General features: G+C 36.4%; 2 protein-coding genes across 3 annotated transcripts; both read left to right on the plus strand.

The window, feature by feature from the left end:
* Positions 1-1212: 1212 nt before the first annotated feature.
* On the plus strand, positions 1213-6793 carry LOC143597936 (uncharacterized). The gene is made up of 4 exons (XM_077076300.1): positions 1213-1585; positions 2086-2381; positions 2671-4060; positions 6363-6793. Exons 1-4 carry the CDS (start codon positions 1213-1215, stop codon positions 6791-6793), a joined length of 2490 nt encoding a protein of 829 aa, XP_076932415.1.
* Positions 6794-14016: 7223 nt separating this feature from the next.
* LOC143597938 (putative helicase MAGATAMA 3) lies at positions 14017-21437 on the plus strand. 2 transcript variants are annotated; one of them, XM_077076302.1, is made up of 8 exons: positions 14017-14052; positions 15002-16282; positions 16360-16548; positions 16668-16763; positions 17878-18025; positions 18210-18342; positions 18629-20398; positions 21012-21437. In XM_077076302.1, the coding sequence occupies exons 2-8, from the start codon at positions 15130-15132 to the stop codon at positions 21411-21413; spliced, it is 3891 nt and encodes a 1296-aa protein (XP_076932417.1). In that variant the 5' UTR covers positions 14017-14052; positions 15002-15129; the 3' UTR covers positions 21414-21437. The 2 variants fall into 2 exon arrangements, with proteins under 2 accessions (XP_076932417.1, XP_076932418.1); XM_077076303.1 differs by lacking the exon at positions 14017-14052 and having other exon boundaries at positions 14982-16282.
* The last annotated feature ends 1851 nt before the right edge of the window (positions 21438-23288 follow it).

The raw sequence follows: 23288 nt of genomic DNA on the forward strand, positions 1-23288 counted from the left end.
GTACATAACTAATAAAATATTTTCTATGACTCCATTTCAAAGACTCTCAGTGTCAACACAAACTTGGTTTAATAAATCGTAAAATTATTGCCAATGAAGTCATGTTTCTCAACGGGAAAAATGTTTGAATGTTATTAGTATAAAATTGGTATTCTATTATCGCTTGTCATTTGAATTCACGCACCCACAAAATTCGTCAAGCAATAAACAAAATTTTGTATGATAGGGATGGGGATTATCGTTTCTTCGTTCCAATTTTGCAACAATTTACCCAATTGCTACACTCATATTCAAGATATGATAGTTGCATAGGTTTTTGGTTTTACGTGAAATTTTAAGAGCATGTTTGGGATTTAGTTTGAAAAATGCTTATTGAGTTATTGGTGTTTTCAAAATGCCAATAAGCTAAAATGCGTTTGGCAATTACGAAATCATTTTTATTTTAGCTTTTTTAAAGGGTTAAAAAACAGTTTTTTAAAAGCCCAAATCCTGGCTTTTCAAAGTTGTCTTTTGAAAAAGCTAATAAGCCAATAAGCATTTTTCAAACTCAATCCCAAGCATGCTTTAAGTAGGTTGGAAGTGGTTATAATACTTTATAAGATTAGTGCTAAAGTTTCGTAAAAGCTCACTTTCATACTAATATAACCGTAACAAAAAAAATTCAAAGAGAGAGAGAGAGACTATAAAGGTGGATGAGGGAGATAACGTGGCGTAATTTTATGAACCTTCACATATATATGGAAGTGATTTTAATTGAATTAGAGGATTCTAATCAAAACTACGTAGTTTTGACTGGTGTGGCATGTAAGGTTAGAACACCTTATTCACTTTCCCCTTAGTATGGATATAGTATAGGTATTGATTAACCAAAGTCAATTTGGTTATGGCCGAAACCTATATTTCTGCCAGGCCTATAAAAAGAACATGTTATGGGTTTAAAGATGGACTGGAAGTGTGGAAGTGGCCTATAGGAGTATAGGACTGTAGGATTTAAGCCTGTAAGACGATCTAAGATAGCAGCCCAAGACGTTGGTGGAAAATTGGTAATCAAGAAAAACAAAACCGGCAACAAAATAAAAACAGATAAAAAGTTGCTTAGCATTTGGGATCCGTCTTTCTTCTGTCGGGTTGGGGTAATCAAGAACAGGAGGTTTTTAGTGGTGAGTGGGGAAATTCGTGCAACCAGGGAGATTTTGAACGTTATAAATATTTATGCTCCCAACGACGCTGTGGAGCGTAGGGCGCTATGGAACACTCTTTCAAGCATTATGGGGGTTCTTCCGGATTATTGCGGGAGACTTAAACGAGGTTAGAGAGCCTTCGGATCGAAGAAATTCAGAGTTTATAGCTTCAAATGCGGCTGCTTTTAACAAGTTTATAGAGGAAGCGGATTTGGTGGAATACCAAATGGGAGGCGGTCAGTTCACTTACATTTCTGATCGTGGAGATAAGTTCAGTAAACTGGACTGTGTTTTGGTCTGTCGGAGGTTCATGAATGGTTGGCCGAATGTGTCTCTAACGGTTCTTGCTAAGGAGTGTTCGGATCACCGGCCGGTGCTACTTTCGGCGGTATCGGTTAACTTCGGTCATATCCCATTTCGGTTCTTCAATACCTGGATGTCCATTCCGGGGTTTGTGGACTTTGTTTGAATCGGAATGTGGAAAATTTGAGTTTGAGGGCCCGGCAAATTTGGCATTGTCAACGAAACTCCGATGGATTAAAACGCGTATAAAAGGGTGGCTAAAGGTTTATAATGGGGTTCGAGACGGGGAGTTGGAGGACAGAAAAAAAAAAGACAAAAGACCTTGACAGGATTGCGGAAATAAAACAACTGGATCATCGGGAAGCCGAAGAAAGTAACAGTTGTAAGATGTTCATTGAGAAGGTTGAAACCTAGAAGCACAAGGATTTACAACAGAAGGCGAGGGTGCGGTGGGCGAAGGACGGGGATGAAAATTCAAGCTATTTCCATGGGATCCTAAACGCAAACCTGTCTAACAATAGGCTGCATGGCTTGTTCTATGGGGAAACTTGGATTGACAATCCTGCCATTCTTAAAGACATGGTTTTTGATTTTTTTGCAGATCGGTTTAGGGAGCCTGCTTTGTCAAGGCCAAGTCTAGTGTGCCCGGAGCTTCCGGTTTTGCAGGATGTGGAGGCTGAAGCGTTAGTGGTACCTATTTCTCGGGCTGAGATTAAACGGGTTGTTTGGGATTGTGATAGTGACCGAGCGCCGGGTCCGGACGGGTTTAATTTTAATTTTTTTAAGCGGTTCTGGGGTTGTTTTGAAGGTGATTTTGTTAAGCTTTGCAATGAGTTTTATGTTGCGGGTTCGTTTAGTGGCGGTTGTTTGTCTTCGTTCATCGAGCTTATCCCGAAGGTGAAGGATCTGTCGAGTCTTGGTGATTTTCGCCCAATTAGCCTCATTGGGTGTATAAACAAAATTATTTCTAAAGTTTTGGTAAATAGATTCAAAGGGATTATAGGAAAATTAATTTCGGAGAACCAATCTGCTTTCTTATCCAACAGAAGTATTTAGATGGGCCTTTAATTTTAAATGAGCTGGTGGCTTGGCTTCGGAAGTCAAAAAAGTGCGGTTTGATTTTCAAGGTGGACATTGAAAAGGCATATGATACGTTAAATTGGGGGTTCCTTGACTCGGTACTTAGTCAAATGAATTTCCCGGTGCGTTGGAGAAAGTGGGTGTCGGCAATTCTAAAGGCGGGTCGGGCGTTGGTTTAGTTAATGGCTCGCCTACCCGGGAGTTCAATTGTTATCGGGGTCTTAGACATGGCGATCCCCTTTCGCCGTTTCTTTTCATTATCGCCATGGAAGCTTTGACGGGGATTATGAAACGGGCTGTTGAAGAAGGTAAATTCCGAGTGTTGACTTGCGGTAATAACGGGCCTCTCTTATCACATCTAATCTATGCCGATGACGTGATCTTTATTGGTGCTTGGGAGAGACAAAATGTTTTGAATCTACGGAGGATATTGAGATGCTTTTTTATGGTGTCGGGGCTTAAAGTAAATCTTGCAAAATGTAGGTTATTTGGTGTGCGAGTTACTCCGAATGAAAAACAACAACTGGCGAATTGTCTTGGCTGTCAAGCCGGGGACTTTCCATTCAAGTACTTGGGGCTTCAAATAGGTGCAAACATGAACCTAATTAACGCATGGGATCCGGTGGTCGAGATGTTTATTAAGAGGTTGTTGGTTTGGAAAGCGAAGACTTTGTCGTTTGGGGGTCGAGTCACGGTAATTAGATTGGTTTTAAATGCCTTGCCGACCTATTATTTTTCTCTATATCGAGTACCCGATGGGGTGTTGGATAGGTTAAGAAGAACATTTTTTTGGGGTGGCTCGGAAGACAAGACTCAAATTACTTGGGTTTCTTGGCAACGGGTCACTGCTCCCAAGGAATACGGTGGCCTTTCTTTGGGGTCTTTGCAGGATACAAATCGGGCTTTACTCGCAAAGTGGTGGTGGCGTTTTAAGGGGGAGCAAGATAGATTGTGGAGAAGGGTAATTTGGTCCATTCATCATTCTTCTAGAGATTGGAATAGTATCCCTGCAAGGTCTTCTATCTCGGGTCCGTGGAAACAGGTGAATCGAAACTCAAATGATCCTGGCTTAGTGGGGCTTAAGTTTGAACTGTTGATAAAGCAAGCTGTCAAAAGTGGATATAAGACTTTGTTTTGGCTAGACTTTTGGATTGGGAGTGATAGCTTGAGAGTAAAATTTTCAAGGTTATTTAGGTTGGAAAAGAATAAAGAATGCACTGTGGCAGAGAGGTTGGTGATGGTGAATGAGGTAATTTGTAGTACTTGGGATTGGAGAAGGGCTCCAGAATCCATGCTGGAGGTGGATGAGTTTAAGGAATTGTTGACTCTTTGTCAAAATGTGGTCCTAGGTGTTGGTGATGATGATAAGGTAGAGTGGGGATTAGATAGGTCCGGAGCTTTCTCTGTTTCGAGTATTAAAGAAAAGTTAAAAGAGTTTACTTCGACTCCGGTCAGTTATAGGTTCGAGTGGAATAATTGGGTTCCCGGTAAAGTCGGTATTTTAGCTTGGAGAGCAGAGTTGGATAGTGTCAAACCCCGACCAATGAAGGCGGAAACGTCGAGGCGCGACATGATTGCTCATTGCACAACGACACTATAAAGTTACAATATTTAAACATCTCATTTAAATTCATATCATCATAAATAACACAACAATTGTTCATACAAAATGCCAAATATATTGATAAACAAATAACTTGTTCTTTCATTTTCTAATATCCTAAATCCAAGATGATAAGTTTCTTCAAGTAACCCAATCAAGCTAACATCAAACCTGTAACATTGCATAAAATAGAGTTTGTCAACACAAAGGTTGGTGAACAATTTTCATAGTTTTGGACAATAAGTATATAGTATGAAATCCACAACTAGCATATGAAAATAATAAATAATAGCAACAATTTAGATAATAAAACCGTCAATAATGATACATTGACGAACCGTCAATAAGAATACATTGACGACACCTTTCTATATGGGGATACCATATATACTCGGAATTAACGTATGATCATACTTTGATGAGGCTACCCGCCTTAGCATTCAAGAATTTGCACATAATCATGTAAAGCATATAACACCAAATCGAGCATTTATTTAAGTAAACATATACAATACGTGTTGTGGTTTAAGACTCAAGTATAAATCATTTGAATTTGAATAAGTATGCAATGCCATCCCCAAAACGAAAGATGGAAAACGGGGGATGAAAAAGTACTCACATTAACAAGTAACTTGAAAGATAGCGTCGTGAATAATCGGAGAGATCGGTTTAACGAGCAAGACCTATATTAAACGGGTCTCGTGTTAGTAGGTAGTCTTGGAAGGGTTTAAAATAAAATACATGACAAATAAAGTAAATAAATAAAGTTTAGGATTTAAAATGTAAATATTTGAGAGATTAAAGAAACGAGTTTTGTAAAATAAGTTTACTCGAAACCGGGTCTCGGTATTCTATTCATTAGTTTTTTTCTTTTTTTACTCAACCTATGTTAAGTAATAATGTGGGTTAAAATGCAATATTGCTAAACCCTTGGTTATAAGAATACCAAAACGAGGTTTAAACGAGTGTTCGGGTTTGTCGGTTCGAGACTTGATAATTGACCAAGCTCAAAGTTAACTTCCCAAAATAATAAATGTTATGAGATAACTCAATAAAATCAGAATAGACTTAAACAAGTATGTAGTTCTATTGTGAAGAACCTTAACGTTTGTTAAGCGAGTATTCGACTTTATCGGTCCGAACTTGTTATAAGATCAAGTTGGTTACCGACATGCCAAGTATGTTTAGAAATTAACTAAAATTGATTTAAAATATAATCTTGAAGAAAAATATGAGTTTTGGTGGCTAAAAACACACTTGTGTGTCTTAAGCGAGTGAACTCGGTTTAGTTCGGTTTTTGGTTCGGTCCTTGACTCGGAATAAGACCGAGGATGGTTACCACATACCCAATTACCATGGAACTTGTAAAATAACTTATAAATAATAATACTCAAATTTTACATTCAAAAAGTTAACAATAAAGCTTTTAAACGAAAGTTCGGTTTTTGGTTCGGTTCTCAACTCGGGGTGAAACCGAGGCTAGTCACCATATACCCAATACCATGGAACTTGACAAATATGAACAATAAACTAAAATATGCAGAAGTTAAGCAAGTATAACAAGTTATACGGTTAGATTTGTTAAATATATAAACAAGGACTACAAAGTCCTCCATGTAACCTTGCCTTACTAGCCCGACATTTCAACCGGCCGAGATCGGAGAAATGAAAGACCGAAGATAAACAAGGAGTGTATATTATATATATGTTGTATATGTTGTAACATCAAGCTTTAAGTATCGAGAAGTTAGTTAAAATGAAAGATTAGCTTAGTTTGACCTTGAGAGTCAAACTATGAAGAACAACCTTAGAATTCAAGAATTTGAGAGAGAAGTGAGGAAATGAGCAAGCACAAATGAAGAAGATGGGTGTGTATATATAGGGTAAGTTGAATGGGTCTTTCATAAAGAGTGTTTCATGAAAACGGGTTGGTTATAGACCCAAGAAAGCACAAACTACAAATGGGTCTTTCAAGTCTTCATTTTGGTAATTTTAGTCCCTGGAGTTCGTTTTGAGCGTTTTCGGGGCAATTTAAGAACCGAAAAGGGTGGTTTTTTAGATCCGACAACTATAAAACAAATATATAACATAAAATTCATCATTTTGATAATATCGAAAGGTTCGGGATACAAAACAGGTCGGGTTTACATTAAGAATACAATTATAAAATAACCCGAAATTGACAAATTTCACAGATAGGATCCCGGTTTTAACTGCTTTGGCGAAACGTAACATTGGTGTTGAGTCGTTGGAGTGTCATGCGTGTGGATTGTTTGAAGAAATGACTGAACATATATTTGTGTCATGCGGCCTAGCCCAAGCGGTTTGGCAAAATATTTCTATCTGGTGCAAGGCTCCTCAGTTGTTCTTTTTCAGTGTTCGGGACGTTCTTGAAGTGTACAAGCATACAAAATTCTCAAAGCGAAAGGCGAAGTCGTTTCATGCAATTTGTCTTATCACTTTATGGTGTCTTTGGAAAGCTAGAAACGATATGGTGCACGATGGGGTGGCGGTATCTATTGGAAGCGTGATAGAGAGTATTAAACTGTTAAGTTTCCTTTGGATCAAAAATAGGTCAGGTGGGGGTGAAATATCGTGGGCATGTTGGAGTCGGTTTGATTTGTAATGTTGGGTGAATAATTTTATTTTTGGTGTTTTCTTTGCTTGGTTTAGTAGCTTGCTAGGCTGGCAAAGTGTATTGTTGCTGTCTTTTGTGGTTTATGTTATTTGCTTTTTGTTTGCCATTCAAAAAAAAAAAGATAAAAAGTAAATCTTGTTTCAAATTAAAAGATGGATTAGAGAATTTGAATTCAAATCGAACGAAAGAAAGTCAAAACACCACAAATCGAAGGATAAAATATTGAGCGATGATAGTTTCATAACCAATGCATTGTGCAAACATCATGTACAAAGAATGCATATTATCACGGAGTTAGTTATTCGGCACTCTAGCAATGATTAGATGCGTTCTAAGTTAAGCCGTTGACCCAAATGTGTAGTGATTCTAACGGTAAGTTGCGGAAGCGCAAGATTTGGAATCAAATATACTTGTATTTGTTTAGCACTCGTGCCATGATTATTGACTTGTGAATGCTAGACGCTTGTGTATTATTTCTGATTGCAAATGAGACCATCCATAGCTATTTTATACTAGCTAGAGAATATCTGGCTTATTCTATTTAGAAAACTCTATACAAGATACTAGACGATAATAACAACTAGCAACATTTGAAGTCATTTTGCCATGCCCCAACCTCCAAGCCTTTAAACCATGCCTAGGCATATCTAAGGAATTGTCTTAGACCTTATCTTGATCCTAAATGATTTTTCATACTTGACCTAATCTAGACTTGTTTGAAGTTATCAATAACATTTCGATCGGCCCTTGATCAAGACATGTGCGGGTTGTTTCCGAGACTTTCGAGCAACCCCAGAAGCTTCCTCCAGACCAACCCTGAAAACTCCAGAACCCGAGATCAACAACCTGAATTTTCGCAAGACATGACAATTAGGGCTGTCAATTCCTGACACAACACGGAAAAATATAGGTTTTGGGTCAGCTGACACGACCCGTTTTCTTAAATAGGTCAACCCGAAGCCGACTCGTCTAAAAAATGGGTCAACCCGAACGCGACCCGCCAAAAAATGGGTTGACCTGTTAACCCGTTTAAAAATTTTATAGAAATTAATATTTTGATTTTAGAGATAAGAAGTTTTAAATTTTAAAGTTAAATACTTTGATTTGTAATTTTTCATATATCTATTAACTTTTAAAAATTAAATTAATTACTTTTTAAATATTTTTGTCTACTCTTCACTTCCATTATTTATATTCTATTAGTCCTAACCATCTATTCTCTTATTATTTCCATTCGTTTATTCTTATCTTAAGCAAAATATGTGAACCTAAGTTTGTTAATTGGAAATGAGAGATAAAGTAACAAAAACAATTAGATCTATCACAAAATTATTAAAATGCTTTAAATGAATAAGAGTAATTGATTGTCTAGGTTATTATTAAGCCACTAGAGATATTAATCATATTTGTAAATGAACGTAAAATGGGTTGACCCGAAACACAACCCGAACACAACACGAATTTAAATGGGTCGACACGACACGACACGAATAAATATATGGGTTGGGTTAGGGTTGAAGAATCTCAACACGCCAACCCGCTAACCTAATGACAATACGTATTGTAATCGATACATATACTAAAATATAATAAGTAACATACATAGTGCAATTATCAATGCATACACTAAAGTAAAACAGGTAATACTTGAACTTTTAATTTCAATCTATTTTCACCAGTTATTTAATAAGTAATTAAATCTTTTTCAGGAAGTAATTAATTTAATACTCATAAATCGAACATAAAATCTTTTTCAAGACAGTGCACAAAGTGCTATCGATTGTACTTTATATTCGAACACAAGCCTCTAAATGAAATCATATGCATAAAAAATTAGTGTTTAATGTTGCTTAATTCTTTTAATGCTTTTATTGCACATGTATGGTATTTAAAGACACGTGCATCAGTGCATGCAACTGTATTATCGGATGTCTTTTAAATGCTTGTTTGCCTATTAAATTCAAATTTTATATTATATTCTTCATAAAAAAATGGAGAGATTAGGTAAAAAAAATTATGTCAATCTGTTGTTAACTATGGTGTTTAGAACGACAGTGGTTTATGTCAGATTAACTCGAATTTTATAAATTGCTCTTCGCATACTCGAATGATTTTTTATTTATTGTTTCAATAATGCGATCATTATATACATTTCAAATGATTTCACATGAACCAAAGAGATCAAACAAAGGTTTTAAAATTGAATTGAATTAATTTACAAATTTATTGCAAAGAACATGCGGTTCATTGCAAAGAACTCTCGAGGTTTAAGTATATACATGGTTTGGTCAGGGATGTTCTTTGTGATGTGTTAAAACGGGCGGGAATCTCGGCAAAAAAAGAGGCTCCTGTGAATTTCTTGTCGGATCCACATGAAAGAAGGTCTACTCTCCGACCAGCGGACATTCTTGTGTTTGAATTGACAGGGGAAGCATGCTTGTGTGGACCTTACTGGGGTGTCCACTCTTGTCCAGCTTAGGGGCATCGGGTTTGTTGCTAGGCAGGCCGTGTTAAAGACAGAAGCAGTAAAATTGTTAAGCACAAGAAGTCTTGTGTTGAGAATCAACAAGCCTTCATTCCTTTTGTTTTCGATACATTTGGGTCTCTTGCCTACGATGCTGCTACGTTTCTGAAAATAGTTTAGCGGGTCATGCACAGTAACTCAACAACGCCGAAGAACGATAACTTTGTTTTCAGTAGGATTGGTTTTACTATTCAAAAGGGGGTAGCGACGCAGCTTGTTATCCGCTTACCTGCCTCTCTATTGTAATTGGATCTTTTTATTTGTCAATAATTTTCCTCCTTTGAAGCATTATAGTAAAAGAAAAAAAAGCACACTAATTGAGATAAATCTATTAATTTGTTTCTTAAATAAATTAATTAGTAACCCTCAAATGATTAACATATTTATTTTATAATCTCTTAAAGAAATAGATGCTTTTATCATTAGGTACATATTTCAAAAATAGATAAATGATAACTAATTCTATAGCTAAACGCATTATAAACGTTATTTATATGGAGAAAAGTATGTCACTACGATTTTGTTCCTAATTGCGCCGATCACATGTGTTTCATAGAACACTCTAGTACCAATATGTTATGTCTATATACATACCTTTCACGTAATAATATATTTCCTGAATTTATGAAAAACTCTTACGGAGTACTTTTTAGTATTTATATTTTTTTTATCTGTTTCAGTCTGCGTTTAATAAACAATACTAAAGTAAGGTGTTTAGTGAAATTAATATAACTACGGCGTTATTACAGGTTAAATAATTTATAATTTATAAGAAATATAATACATATAATTAGTCTGGCTCTACTATTGCTCCTATATTTTTAATTTATTTGGCAAAAACCTTATACTACCAGATACATGAGTTTGAATGCTTGATATTTAAACAAATTAACCACCATAAATAATAATTAGACTTCAAGTTGTCATATTTAACATGTATAATAAGGGGAAAGCGAATACGGTGTTGTTAGCTGTGCAAGGTTAGATGCAAAACCCATCAAAATGATGTAGTTTTGATTGAAAACCCATAAAAAATTAATTCAATCCCTAATTCAGCTCACATGAGAAGTTTAACACCTTGATTCCAACCAATTCTTTTCCTACAACCAAGTTGTTTCATAAATTTCTCTATTAAATGGTCATACGCTGCATATTTCAAGCTTAACCAAAAAGGAACATGATTCAAAATATATTTTCTGCAGCACCACTTTAACTAGTAGCACTAAGCTGTAACATCCCGGATTTTTCAAACCCGTATTCGTTAACACATAACCCGACCCCGGAATATTTTTAAATCATTATTATTAATCAAATTAAACATCTATAAGTATTCAAGATTTGGTATGTTCATTTTATACCCTTATACTTTTCCTTAATGTTCATTTCTTGATTTAACCATAAAATATTCAAAAATTGATCATTTAAGAAACTTTAAGGACCAAAGTTGCCACAAATTAAAACTTACCCAAAATGGGCCGGAGCGTTGCGCGACCACCATGGGTGGTGGCCGCCGCGCGGCGCTATGGCTTCACTGTGCAGATCAGTTTCGCGAAATATCGTTTCCTAGTTCGTTTATGGCATGAAATCGTTTATTTTAGGCACGTTTGAGAGAATTAAGGACCAAGTAAACATCCTACAGCTAAAATACCATTCCCAATTCGTTTCTTACTGCCCAAGATCAGATCTTTATGAATCTTTTTATGATTCTTTCTTTTAAACCATATTTACTTGCTTAAACGGGCCAAAAAGCCTATAATTAGTTTGGTTTAGCTATTCATATATAAACAAGTCATAACCATCTGCTGTAAACTTTAATCAAACCCTAAAGAACATCCCTCAGCCGTCTCTAGCCTCTGCCATCTCGTATTCCCTTCGGTTTTTGGTGTTTTGTTGAAGAACCGTTCATATCCGTTTGATTTTGCAAGTTCAAGAACCTTTGATTTCCGTTTCTCATCAATCCTTTCACTTTCCGGGTAAGTTGTACTGTAAAATCGTTCATACATATTCCCTAGTCAGTAACCTTCAATCAATTTCGGTGGTTGAAGGGTGTTGACTGGTCAATTGCTTTAAAACCCGTTAAAGGGCAAACAGTCAACAAGTTTGACTTTGCGTTTTCTCATGCTTCTGGTCGGATTCAACGTTCGGTCCAGAAGACTTTTATTCTTGAAACGTGATTTTAAAGCTACTGCCCAAAACCCGACTTCTGACTCGCTGTTCGGATTCTGGTCAGTACCAGCTCGCTTAAATCTTAAATTCAACATAACTAGAGTTCCACTCTTCCGTTTGGATTGATTCCAGCGGCATTAAGTTCGTTTTTATTTATAGTTTCAGATCACAAAGTTTCAGGTTCTGATCAGTTATCTCGTTTGACGCGTATAGGACAACTCGATTATCCGTTGGCTCGTTTATTCTTAATTATACTCACTTGCCTTTAATCTAAGGTGAGTTTGATCATTCCCCTTTTTATACATTTTTTTCTAACGTTTTGGGGACATATGCGTACTTACTCATATTTTCTATTATATATATATACTCAAAATCGCAAACATAATTATTGTGTGAATATCAGTTGAATGCTATTTGCTAATTGCTACGTGTTTAATTGTTTACTTGATAACGTTCGAAGAGGTCCAACATATCCCCTTGTAGAGGGTTCTCATTAGTATGATCATACAAAAGTCTTAGTAACCGGAGCCCGATTCGCTTGGCGAAGGTAAACCGACAATTTAGGCATTGTAATCAATGCCCGATTTGCTTGGCAACGATTCATTGGCACACGAGTACAACTTGGTTTTGGTTTGTTAAGGTTTGACTGATTATTACCACATAAATTGGTTTGCGCATTTAACACTTATCATTTATTATTTATTTATTATATAATTATTTGTTGTGTCAAAATTGGTGATCATCTCACTCAACATGTTTGTTGACAAAACTCCATTTTCTACGCATATGCAGGTTGCCTGAGTTGAAGGATGGACACTTAGAAAGACCTTAAGGTTATATTGAAGACAAACTTGAATTTAATTGATTGTGTTTAATTATTTGAATTGTTTCGTTGCATTTGATTATTGTGTGTGTTATTTGAAAAAATAATTAATTAGATATTGTCATTTATATTTATGATAGTATCCTCGAGCTGTAAGCAATCGGATCACGCCCCGACATTTCCGCCTTAGGTTGGGGTGTGACATAAACAATATAAACCATATTTAGTTTTGAGAAACTCACTTTTGGCATAGCAAAATTAAAACAAAGTTACTTTTGGCTCCACCATATGTGTTCAATCCCAATGTTCGTCATCATCCTATTTGATTCCATTGGAAACCCTAAGAAAAACTAAAATTTTGGAAAAGCTATCGTTTGTTTGAGAACAGTTGTCAATAACCTTGTGCTCCATTTGGAATTGTAGATAGAATTTAAAAAACAAGAACATCGCAACATAGTTTAAGATATGATTTTAATTGATTAGTGCAGATCAATGCCTTGGAAGAACTGCTACAAATCGACGCCTTGGGAGATGGTGGGTGGGACATCAGGCATGATCGATGGTAGGAATTAGGTTGAATTAATTTTTGATGGGTTTTTAATCAAAACTACGTCGTTTTGATGGGTTTTGCGTCTAACCTTACACGACTAACAGTGTAAGGTTAATTCTATGGATAGAATTAAATATATATGGATTGTGTTTTAATTCTATGGATAGAATTAAATATATATGAATTAAATATCCACTTTCCCCGTGTAATAAAGGGATTGTGTTTTAAGTTGACATCTTTGGATCACACGATTTTAAATATATATGAGTTAGGGTTAATTCTATGGATAGAAGTTCAGGCACGAACCCCTTCATAAAAGTCACGCCTGCTTTAATGACATAGTGGCATAACAAAAACATGGAAATGTTAGTAAAACAAAGAGAAAAAATCACTCTCGACATTTTTTATAACATACTAAAATGGTTAAAAATAACGGTATGTAATGCTATTATAAATACTATATAATTGAAATAATATTATAAAATTATAAATAACATATACATCCATTATCTTTAGGTTCTTCCAAATATTCATGTCTTGGTTCATCAACTTAATCTATAAACCCCACACGATTATTGTCCAAACTCAACGTCATATAAGCTTAGGAAGATTCATTTTTACTTGAAAGTATGATGTAATCTAGATCCTTTAAAATTTAATCAATGATTCATATTTTTCTAAACTTTGCATCCATATTTTTCTAAACTTTGCATCCTTTATAACAAGTGTGCATGCTATATACAAAATAACCATCAAACTAAAATATTCATATGTTTTTTTTTTTTTTTAAATAAACTTCAACCATATATTTACACATGACATGTGTAAACTATGTACAGGTAATATAAGATACACATGTGTAGAAATTAATCTTAAAAGAAATGAATAAAGATTTCATTTCAATCATTTTTTTTTTTGTTACATTCCAAATATTTTAAGATTAGAAAAGTAAATGATTTATTTACTCTACATGCTCTGAATATGCGTATAATAAAAAAAATAAATGAAAAGTAAAGGAGTAAACGTTGATGAAGCAACAAGAGTGGTTCAGACTGATTTCCAACATGTGATAAAAGAAAACACATGTTCGGATCCACCCCAACCCAACCCAACAACACAAACTCTTCTTCTCTTCTTGTTGTTATAGTGAATCAGCAATCACGCACCATAATAATCAATCGAAGGTGCGTTGTTTATCCCTCCCTAACTACAGCCTACCCTTAATTTGATGACGTATGAACCAATTGATTATCCGTACATGTTGATTTTATTTCGGTTGGGGATCTAGCGTACTGTGTAATTGGACTTAATTGATTATTTAACTCAATTGACGATTTACAATGCTAATAATTAATTATTGGATATTTCAGTCTATGCTAGTTGGATCTTCAGATTCTCAATTGTTTTCTAGAAATTTAGGGCTACTGGTTATTTAGGTTATAATAATAATAATAATAATAATAATAATGCCTCTTTTCAATTTAGGTAGGTAGGTTATTCTATTTATATGACTGACTACTGTACTCTACATGATTAAGGAACCTGATATGATATTATTAGCTACTCCAGTTTGCGACCTTTTTCGCCTTACAATATTCATTCAGCCTGTATGGTTTCATCAGTCAAAACATCATATGGATCGTGTGATTTCGTCCTCATACGGCCCGGCTGACTCCTGCGGCTGTATGAATAGCAAAATGGCCTGGATGACCATTTAGGTCATATTACATTTCAGTTGTGTATTATATTAGAGGTGTTTGTATAGAGGCGACCATGATTAATCATGGAGACCAGTCTTTGTATGAAGTAGCATAATGTTAGGAAATGTGTTGTCTGTATTCTTATTTCATTGCATTGTATCTCAGTGTCAAATGCAGGCCTGTAAACGAATTGAACGTTTCACAAAACGTTCGTGAACTATTTGGCAGGAACATAAACACATATCTTATTTGTTCATCTATGTTTGGTCATGTTTTTTTAATTTCGTGAACCATTCGTTTATACCATTAACAAATGAACATAAACGGACACGAACAAGAAAAACCTCTCCGTGTTCGTTTGGCTAGTTTACAAGCCTAGTCAAATGTTCTGTATAATTTTTTATTATCTTTTAAATCTTGAGTTTATTTGCAGGACCTATAACATTTATTTAAAGCTTCAAAATTTTGAGATAATTCTATCATTTTCCTGCACATGTGATGTGCAAATAAAGGTGGATCTTTTACAAAATAGAAATATATTTCTATTTATGTATAAGAGCAATGAGTTCCAAAGGAAAACCATTATTTGACCTCAATGAACCTGCTACTGAGGAAGACGAGGAAAGTGATGGTGTCTTCAGCTTCCAACCCCAAAGGGCAATTCCGTTAATTACTCATACTTCCGACTTATTTGAAAGCTCAAATAGTCCACGCAGAATCATAAACAACAATGCTTTTTCTCACGCGTCTTCTGTTTCCGGCTTTCAGCCTTTTATTCGACCCAAAGAAGTAGACAAAGTAAAATCTGAACTTCATGAAGACCCAAAAAAGTCAAACGAGTCAAATAACTTGGTGGAAAAGTCAAAGTCAAATGATATTGTGGAAAAGCCAACTCCTGTTACTGAAAAAGAAGAAGGTGAATGGTCTTATGCAGAGGGCAGTAGTGTGCCGGAAAAGTCAACTTTAAGCGTTGACGATAAGCCAGAAGTGAAACCAATGGCTGCTGAGGACAAAAATAATAATGATCATAACTCTTTAGGAATCGATGGTGATTCAATCCACATAAAAAGTAACGATAGTCAAGAAGATTCAGTTTTGTTGCCAAAATCGAAAGAGATTAAAGGGGTTGAAGCGGTTCACGCATTACAAATCGCTAATAATGCTAACCTCAGAAAACGCCCTAAATTTGACCAACAAAAAGAAGCAATGTTGGGGAAAAAACGAAACAGGCAAACAATGTTTCTTAACCTAGAAGACGTCAAACAAGCGGGGATCACTAAAACCACGACCCCACGAAGGCAGAACTTCCCGCCACCTGTCACTTCTCGTATTGTCAAAGATAAACAAAGTCAAAGTCAACCACCAATAACAAAAGATTCAAAACAAGTTGACCTGATTGAAAGCAGCAATCACGCAGATGCTAATGATATTAAAACCGAATGCAATAATGGTGATACAAATTTGGGGATTTTAGGTCGTCCGAAAAGGTCAATTAGTGTTAATGATGATGATAATGATAATAATAATAATAATAATAAAGCGAGTAGAAAGAGCGGTTTAGTTAGCCAAAATTCTGTTGATAATAATAATAAAACGGGTGGAGTTAAAAAGCTTCCGTCTAAGAAGCCACCGACTGTTGCAACACAATATCAGGATACATCGGTTGAACGGCTTATTCGTGAAGTGACTAACAAAAAGTTTTGGCAGCATCCAGGTTTGAAACGTTTATTTAATTTGGATATTGAATACGGTTTCTTTTAATTAACAGTATTATTTTTTTTATACATATAGGGGAAGCTGAGCTTCAATGTGTTCCCGGAAGCTTTGAGTCAGTAGAAGAATATATTGAAGTATTTGAGCCCTTGCTTTTTGAGGAATGTCGGGCACAACTTTATAGTACGTGGGAGGAACTAACCGAAGCGGGGTCTCGGGATTCGCACGCAATGGTTCGTATAAAAAACGTCGAGAGACGAGAACGAGGTATTATGTTTACACTTTTTTAAAGGGTAAAATGTCTTTTTCTTTTAACTGTGTATTTTATGGTAAATATTAATTTTATGTTAAAGATTATTACTTAATTTTATGTATGTTTATTACAGGTTGGTATGATGTGATACTTCTACCTACAAATGAATGTAGATGGAATTTCAAGGAGGGTGACATGGCAGTTCTTTCAACTCCTAGACCTGGAACAGGTTTGTTTACATATCTTTGAAGTTAATAGAAAAAAAGGGTTAATACTATAGTCACATGGATGGGGGTACGCGGTTGTGCATTTCTAAAATTCGGTACAAAATTTAAATTTAAAATGACACGTTTCATAATCATATCAGTAGGATGTCATTTATAAGCCCAGCAGTCGCCCATTTGTAACAGACAGGGAACAGAGTACGGAGTACCGACTCTTCATTAGGGCGGGGGCCGCGGCTTAGGAATTAGGATTAGAAATTGAAGAGGCTGCTGGGTTAGGAATAGAATTGAAGGCACTGCGTTTCCCAATTTCAATTGATTGTACCGCATACTGAAAATTAAGGGGATGCGGAGACACCGGCTATCAATTGTTTTTATAAAAAAACGTGTGAAATTGGCTTTTGGGATTCCGGTACACGTTCTTGAACGATCTGGAACACTGCTTTCTTCAAGCGGGGATGCGATTTTGTGGATAATGGTTAGATTCGTCAATCAATTGGGTATGGTTAATTTTTTCAGATCCGGATCACGTACCATCGGTGATCTGATTGATTCTGTACCACGATCCTGTACAGACAATCTGGATTGCGGATCGCGCATAGCCAGGTTCGCTGGCATTTCCTGTGACTATGGTTAATACCATAGAGAATACTAATTTCTGTATTTTTTCATGATCAAGTCCCTCAACGTAATTTTGGTTTACCGAAGCCATTGACTTGTTAAAAGTTCACAAAATGTCAATAAACTGATTGTGGTATATTAAAGTCCTTAAACTTGCGTAAATTGCACATATTTTAATTTTATTTATAAAATAATGATAGTTAACTTTTTAAATTGGTTAAAATAAGATGGTATTTTATTATCTTTTTTAGTGAAAATGTTGGATGCCAATTTATCAAATTTTGATCACTTTAAGAGGTAACAAGTCATTATGTAAAAGAAGTTTACAAATACTTGCATTTTAGGTAAGTTTAGGGAATTTTAATGTATCAAAATAAATAGAGGGACTTTTTCGTGTAAAATAAGAAAGTATATTGGTTTTTCATGACATTAATTAATCCTAGAAAAACACTCAATAATTATCTTGTAAGATCTACAATTTAACAAATTTTGTATCAGTCATACCGAAGAGAAACAGCACGGGGGAGGATACCGAGGTGAGTGGACGTGTAGCTGGAACCGTGAGGCGTCACATACCGATAGACACTCGGGATCCAACGGGTGCCATTCTTCACTTTTATGTTGGCGATTCCTACGATTCTAACAGGTTGGTTAAGACAAATGATATTAATCATCCTATTATTATTATTATTATTAGTATTATTATTATTATTACGATTATTATTATTACGATTATTATTATGATTATTATTACGATTATTATTATTATTATTATTATTATTATTATTATTATTATTATTATTATTATTATTACGTGATTCTACTTGCAGCAAAGTCGATGATGATCATATTCTAAAGAAACTACACCCAAAAGGAATCTGGTTTTTAACCGTTCTCGGTGCGCTTGCAACTACCCAAAGAGAATATATCGCATTACACGCGTTTCGCCGACTCAATTCCCAGGTAGGTCCCTTTTAGGGGTGCAAATGAGCCGAGCCGGCTCATGAGCTACTCGAGATTGACTCATTTTGAATCGAGCTATGCTCGAGCTTTAGAAACAATTCAAGAGCCGCGCTCGAGCTTTAGAAAAAGAGTTCAAAACGAGCCAAGCTCGAACTCAGGTTCTCGTAATTCACAAGGAGCCTAGCTCAAGCCTAGTCGAGCTCGGTCTCGGCTCGACTCGTTTGCACCGTTTTATTCAATCTTTGTATTTTTTTTTTCAGAAAGCTGATTAATTTGTGTTATTCAGATGCAAAACGCGATTCTTCAACCAAGCCCAGAATTGTTCCCCAAATATGAAGAACAAACACCCTCAATGCCTGATTGTTTCACATCAAACTTTGTCGATTATCTTCACCGAACATTTAACGGGTCACAATTATCGGCAATTCACTGGGCTGCAATGCACACTGCAGCCGGTACGGTTAACGGGTCAACCAAAAGGCAGGAACCGTGGCCTTTTACCCTTGTCCAGGGCCCACCAGGGACCGGAAAGACTCATACGGTTTGGGGAATGTTAAACGTTATTCATTTAGTCCAATACCAACATTATTACACCGCGTTATTAAAAAAACTAGCACCCGAAAGCTACAAACAAACAAGTGAAAATCTTGTTTCTGATAGCATCCCAAACGGGTCGATTGATGAAGTTCTTCAAAGCATGGACCGGAATCCGTTCCGAACGCTTCATAAACTCTGCCCAAAACCGCGAATGCTCGTTTGTGCCCCGTCAAACGCAGCAACCGATGAGCTGCTTACACGCGTCCTTGACCGCGGGTTCATTGATGGTGAGATGAAGGTTTACCGGCCCGACGTGGCTCAAGTCGGTGTCGACTCACAAACACGCGCGGCTCAAACTGTGTCAGTCGAGCGTCGAACCGAACAGCTTTTGATGAAATCCCGAGATGAAGTTTACGGGTGGATGCATCAGTTACGGTCCCGCGAAGCTCAGTTATCTCAACAAATCACTTCACTGCAACGAGAGTTAAGCGTTTCAGCTTTCACGGGCCGGGCCCAAGGGTCAGTCGGGGTCGACCCAGATGTTATTGTAGCTCGTGACCAAAGCCGAGACTCGTTATTACCAAACCTTGCGGCGGTGGTTGAAAACCGTGATAAAGTTTTAGTCGAATTGTCTCGTCTTTTTATTCTTGAACCGCGATTTCGTGCTGGCGGGAATTTCAATCTAGAAGAGGCTCGAGCGAGTCTTGAAGCGAGTTTCACGAACGAGGCTGAAGTCGTGTTCACAACGGTCTCGAGTAGCGGTCGAAGGCTTTTCTCGCGGTTAACCCAGGGGTTCGACATGGTGGTTATTGATGAAGCGGCTCAAGCAAGTGAAGTCGGTGTGTTACTACCACTCGCTCTTGGTGCGGCTTGGTGTGTGCTCGTGGGGGACCCACAACAACTTCCCGCAACCGTTATTAGCAAAGCAGCTGGAACGCTATTATACAGTAGGAGTCTTTTTGAGCGGTTTCAACAAGCGGGTTGTCCGACAATGTTACTTTCGGTTCAGTACCGAATGCACCCGCAAATACGCGAATTTCCTTCTCGATATTTTTATCAGGGTCGGTTAACCGATAGTGAAAGCGTTAATAGTTTGCCCGATGAGGTGTATTACAAGGACCCGATGTTGAAACTGTATGTTTTTTATGATGTTACGCATGGGCTGGAGTCACATAGGGACGGGTCGGTTTCGTATCAGAATGTGCATGAAGCGCAGTTTGGGTTGCGGTTGTATCAGCATCTTCAAAAATGCGTTAAAAGTTTGGGTGTTGGGAAAGTGTCAGTGGGGATAATAACGCCTTGTAAGTTGCAGTTGAAGTGTATACAATGGGAGTTTGAAGACGTTTTCAAGTCGGAAGAAGGGAAGGATTTGTATATTAATACGGTTGATGCATTTCAAGGGCAGGAGAGGGACGTTATTATTATGTCATGTGTACGGGCTTCTAACCATGGTGTCGGGTTTGTTGCTGATATTCGAAGAATGAATGTTGCTCTCACTCGTGCGAAAAGGGCTCTTTGGGTATTATTCTTTTTTTCTCCTTTGTGTTACTGATTTACTGGTCAACATGAGCTGGGTTGGTTTGGGTTGACTTTATAAACGCTGTTATGTTAATTATTCATTATTTATAAGTCAAAATGCTTTTGAGTTGTAGCAAGTCCATTTGTATTACTGGTCAACATGAGCCCGGTTGGTTGGGGTTGACCCGTACACACAGCTTTGTCAATTATTCAATTTTTAGAAGTCATATATGGGTTTTAATTAAAAAGAGCCCTTCTATACACAGGTCAAAGCGAGCTGGTTTGGTTTTGGTTAACTTTTTAAACACTATTTTTTCAGTTATTCAATTTTTTTTCTAGTCAACACGAGCTGTGTGGTTTGGGTTTACTTACAAACACCATTTTGTCAGTCATTCATAGTTAAAAAGGTCAAAACAGGTCTGAGTTGAAACATGAAACAGGCACTTTTGTATAACTTGTCAACACTAGCTGGGTCGGTTTTGGTTGACTTGTAACACTAACTTTGCCAATAATTTGTGTTTAAAAAAGTCAATATGGTTTGTTGAAATAGCCCAAAACTGACCTGTTCATAAGAAAACGGGCTGAAATTAACCGACTTGTGTGCGTTCTTTTAGGTTATGGGGAATGCAAGTACACTGGTTCAATCGGATGATTGGGCTGCGCTAATTGCTGATGCAAAAACAAGACAGTGTTACATGGACATGGACTCGGTTCCTAAAGATTTCATGGGCCCAAATGTGGCCCAACCACCAGCCTATGGCCCACCACAGGCCCGTTTTTCCAACATGAGGGGTTTAAAAAGGCCTGGGTTAAGACACCAATCATATGATCCCATTGATTCTTGTTCCGAAGACGATGAAATAAGTTCTAAGTCAAGAAATGGGAATTACCGGTCTTTCAAAGACGGCTCCCTTGACGAGTTTGACCAATCGGGTGATCGGTCAAGAGACTCCTGGCAACACGGGATTCAAAAGAGACCGAATTTGAACCCCGTTACAGGGAAACGTGACCCGTAATTTTTTCCGGATGTCGAGTTTGTTTTCGTTACGGATTCGTGAAAACAGAACAAAAGTTGAAAGAAACTTGTTCTGTTGACTCTCTGCGAATGGTTTGAGGTGGGCCCGAGCTTTGACGAGTCGGGTGACGGGTTTGTTACGTGGGGCGATGAAAACATGAAGTTGAACGGTTTTCGATCGGATAAAAAGGATGTGGATATACGGATGATTAATGAATAGAAAGAAAGGTTGGTTTAGGATTTGTTAATGTGGATAGATTGATTCTTATTGAACAATTGTGTATAGAAAGAAAGAGGAATAACATCCACTGATTTTTAGACTTTGAGATTTGTTTTGTACATGATTTGTTTAGATTGGGTTTTGCGATTCAAAAAGGAGTAGCGCCGCAGCTTGTTGCCCGGTTGCCTTCTGTTTCGATGTAATCCAATAAACAATCATACAAGTTTTGAGGTTTTAAATGATAGTCTAATTGTTAAAATAAAAAAAAAAATTAATATTTATTTACTTACAAATTTGACAAGAAATATACGTGTGTTTAGATCTTCCTGGAAATAAAATTATATAACAGTTTCCGTAAACAGAATTTCAAATTTTACAATGGTTATGTCTCATGAAATTATTAGTCAATAACAGAAAAAATAAATAAATAAAGAAGTAGCTCATTTGCAGAAAACTTGGTAGCTTGACAGCTATAAATCAAACATTTTTAATTTTTATTGGGGGCATTTAAAAAACCATTTTTTTTACACGTCATACATAGTCATGCAGGGAGTGGCGATTTTCCCTTTTAGATGCTAAATGGTTTCACTCCATATTAATTTCTTTTTACTTATGAAGAAAAAAAATCTAAACCCTATTAGCGTCGGATCTATATTTTCACCGGTAAAGGGTTAAGAATGAATTAAGGTCAAATAGAATCAATAATCAAGCCAAATCCGGATTTGTGTCTGCAAAACAAAGGGAAAATCCTCAAAACAGCTCATTTATAAAATTAGATTCCAACTTTGCCCTCTAAACTTAATATTTCCAAAAATGGCCCTCTTTAACTCATCTTTGACCATGTATTAGAAAATCTAACGCGTCTTTGACGACATGTTAGCATAACACGTCGTCAAAGACGCGTTAGATTTCCTAACACATGGTTAAAGACGCTAACACGTCGTCAAAGGCATGTTAGATTTCCTAACACATGGTTAAAGATGAGTTAGGCTTCCAAACACGTAGTCAAAGATATGTTAGCATCAAACGCGTAGTCGAAGATATGTTAGCTTTTTTGTTTGTTTGTTTTTAATATTATATTTTTATAACGAGTTTAACTTATATTTGTTTTTCTTTTATAACTTTTAATATATAAAAGTTTTATATTGTCACACCCCGACCAAAGGCGGCGGAACATGCCGAGGTGTAACGATTATCCATAAGCACATGACACTAATTAAAGTGACAGTATTTAATAAACTCATTTCATTTCATAACATCGAAAATGTCACATAACAATTATCCATAAAATAACCATAAACAAGATATCACAAAATATGGCAAATTGATATTGTTCATTTTTACTAATATCCTAAGGTCTTTGATGTCGTTTTCTTCACATCATAAATCAACCAAGATGCAAACCTGCAACATTTCATAAAATAAAGTTTATCAACACAAAGGTCGGTGAGCAATACATAAGTTTAATCATATTAGTATATAATAAAGATAGCCACAAAACTTGCATACGAAACGATAAATAAAAGTGGTAATTTGGATAAATAGATATCACTAAACACATTAGCGACACCTAGCTATAAGGGGATGCCAAATAGTCTAGGATTTTATAGTTATCGTTAATTGCATTACGTTAACGACACCTTGCTATAAGGGGAT

The sequence above is a fragment of the Bidens hawaiensis genome, unplaced genomic scaffold (genome assembly GCF_021521415.1).
Source record: "Bidens hawaiensis isolate Kalapana, Puna unplaced genomic scaffold, B.hawaiensis_p1.1 tig00049260_1, whole genome shotgun sequence".
In the NCBI taxonomy this organism is placed as follows: Eukaryota; Viridiplantae; Streptophyta; class Magnoliopsida; order Asterales; family Asteraceae; genus Bidens; species Bidens hawaiensis.

What these genes read in the sequence shown, in the direction of transcription:
- LOC143597936 (XM_077076300.1), top strand. Translation starts at nt 1,213, where the DNA reads ATGCTCCCAACGACGCTGTGGAGCGTAGGGCGCTATGGAACACTCTTT. An exon ending in TCATCGAGCTTATCCCGAAG is followed by an intron (nt 2,382 to 2,670) that starts GTGAAGGATCTG and finishes CTCGGTACTTAG; the next exon opens with TCAAATGAATTTCCCGGTGC. An exon ending in TTGGGTTCCCGGTAAAGTCG is followed by an intron (nt 4,061 to 6,362) that starts GTATTTTAGCTT and finishes CAAATTTCACAG; the next exon opens with ATAGGATCCCGGTTTTAACT.
- LOC143597938 (XM_077076302.1), top strand. Translation starts at nt 15,130, where the DNA reads ATGAGTTCCAAAGGAAAACCATTATTTGACCTCAATGAACCTGCTACT. An exon ending in AAAGTTTTGGCAGCATCCAG is followed by an intron (nt 16,283 to 16,359) that starts GTTTGAAACGTT and finishes TTATACATATAG; the next exon opens with GGGAAGCTGAGCTTCAATGT. An exon ending in AACTCCTAGACCTGGAACAG is followed by an intron (nt 16,764 to 17,877) that starts GTTTGTTTACAT and finishes ATTTTGTATCAG; the next exon opens with TCATACCGAAGAGAAACAGC.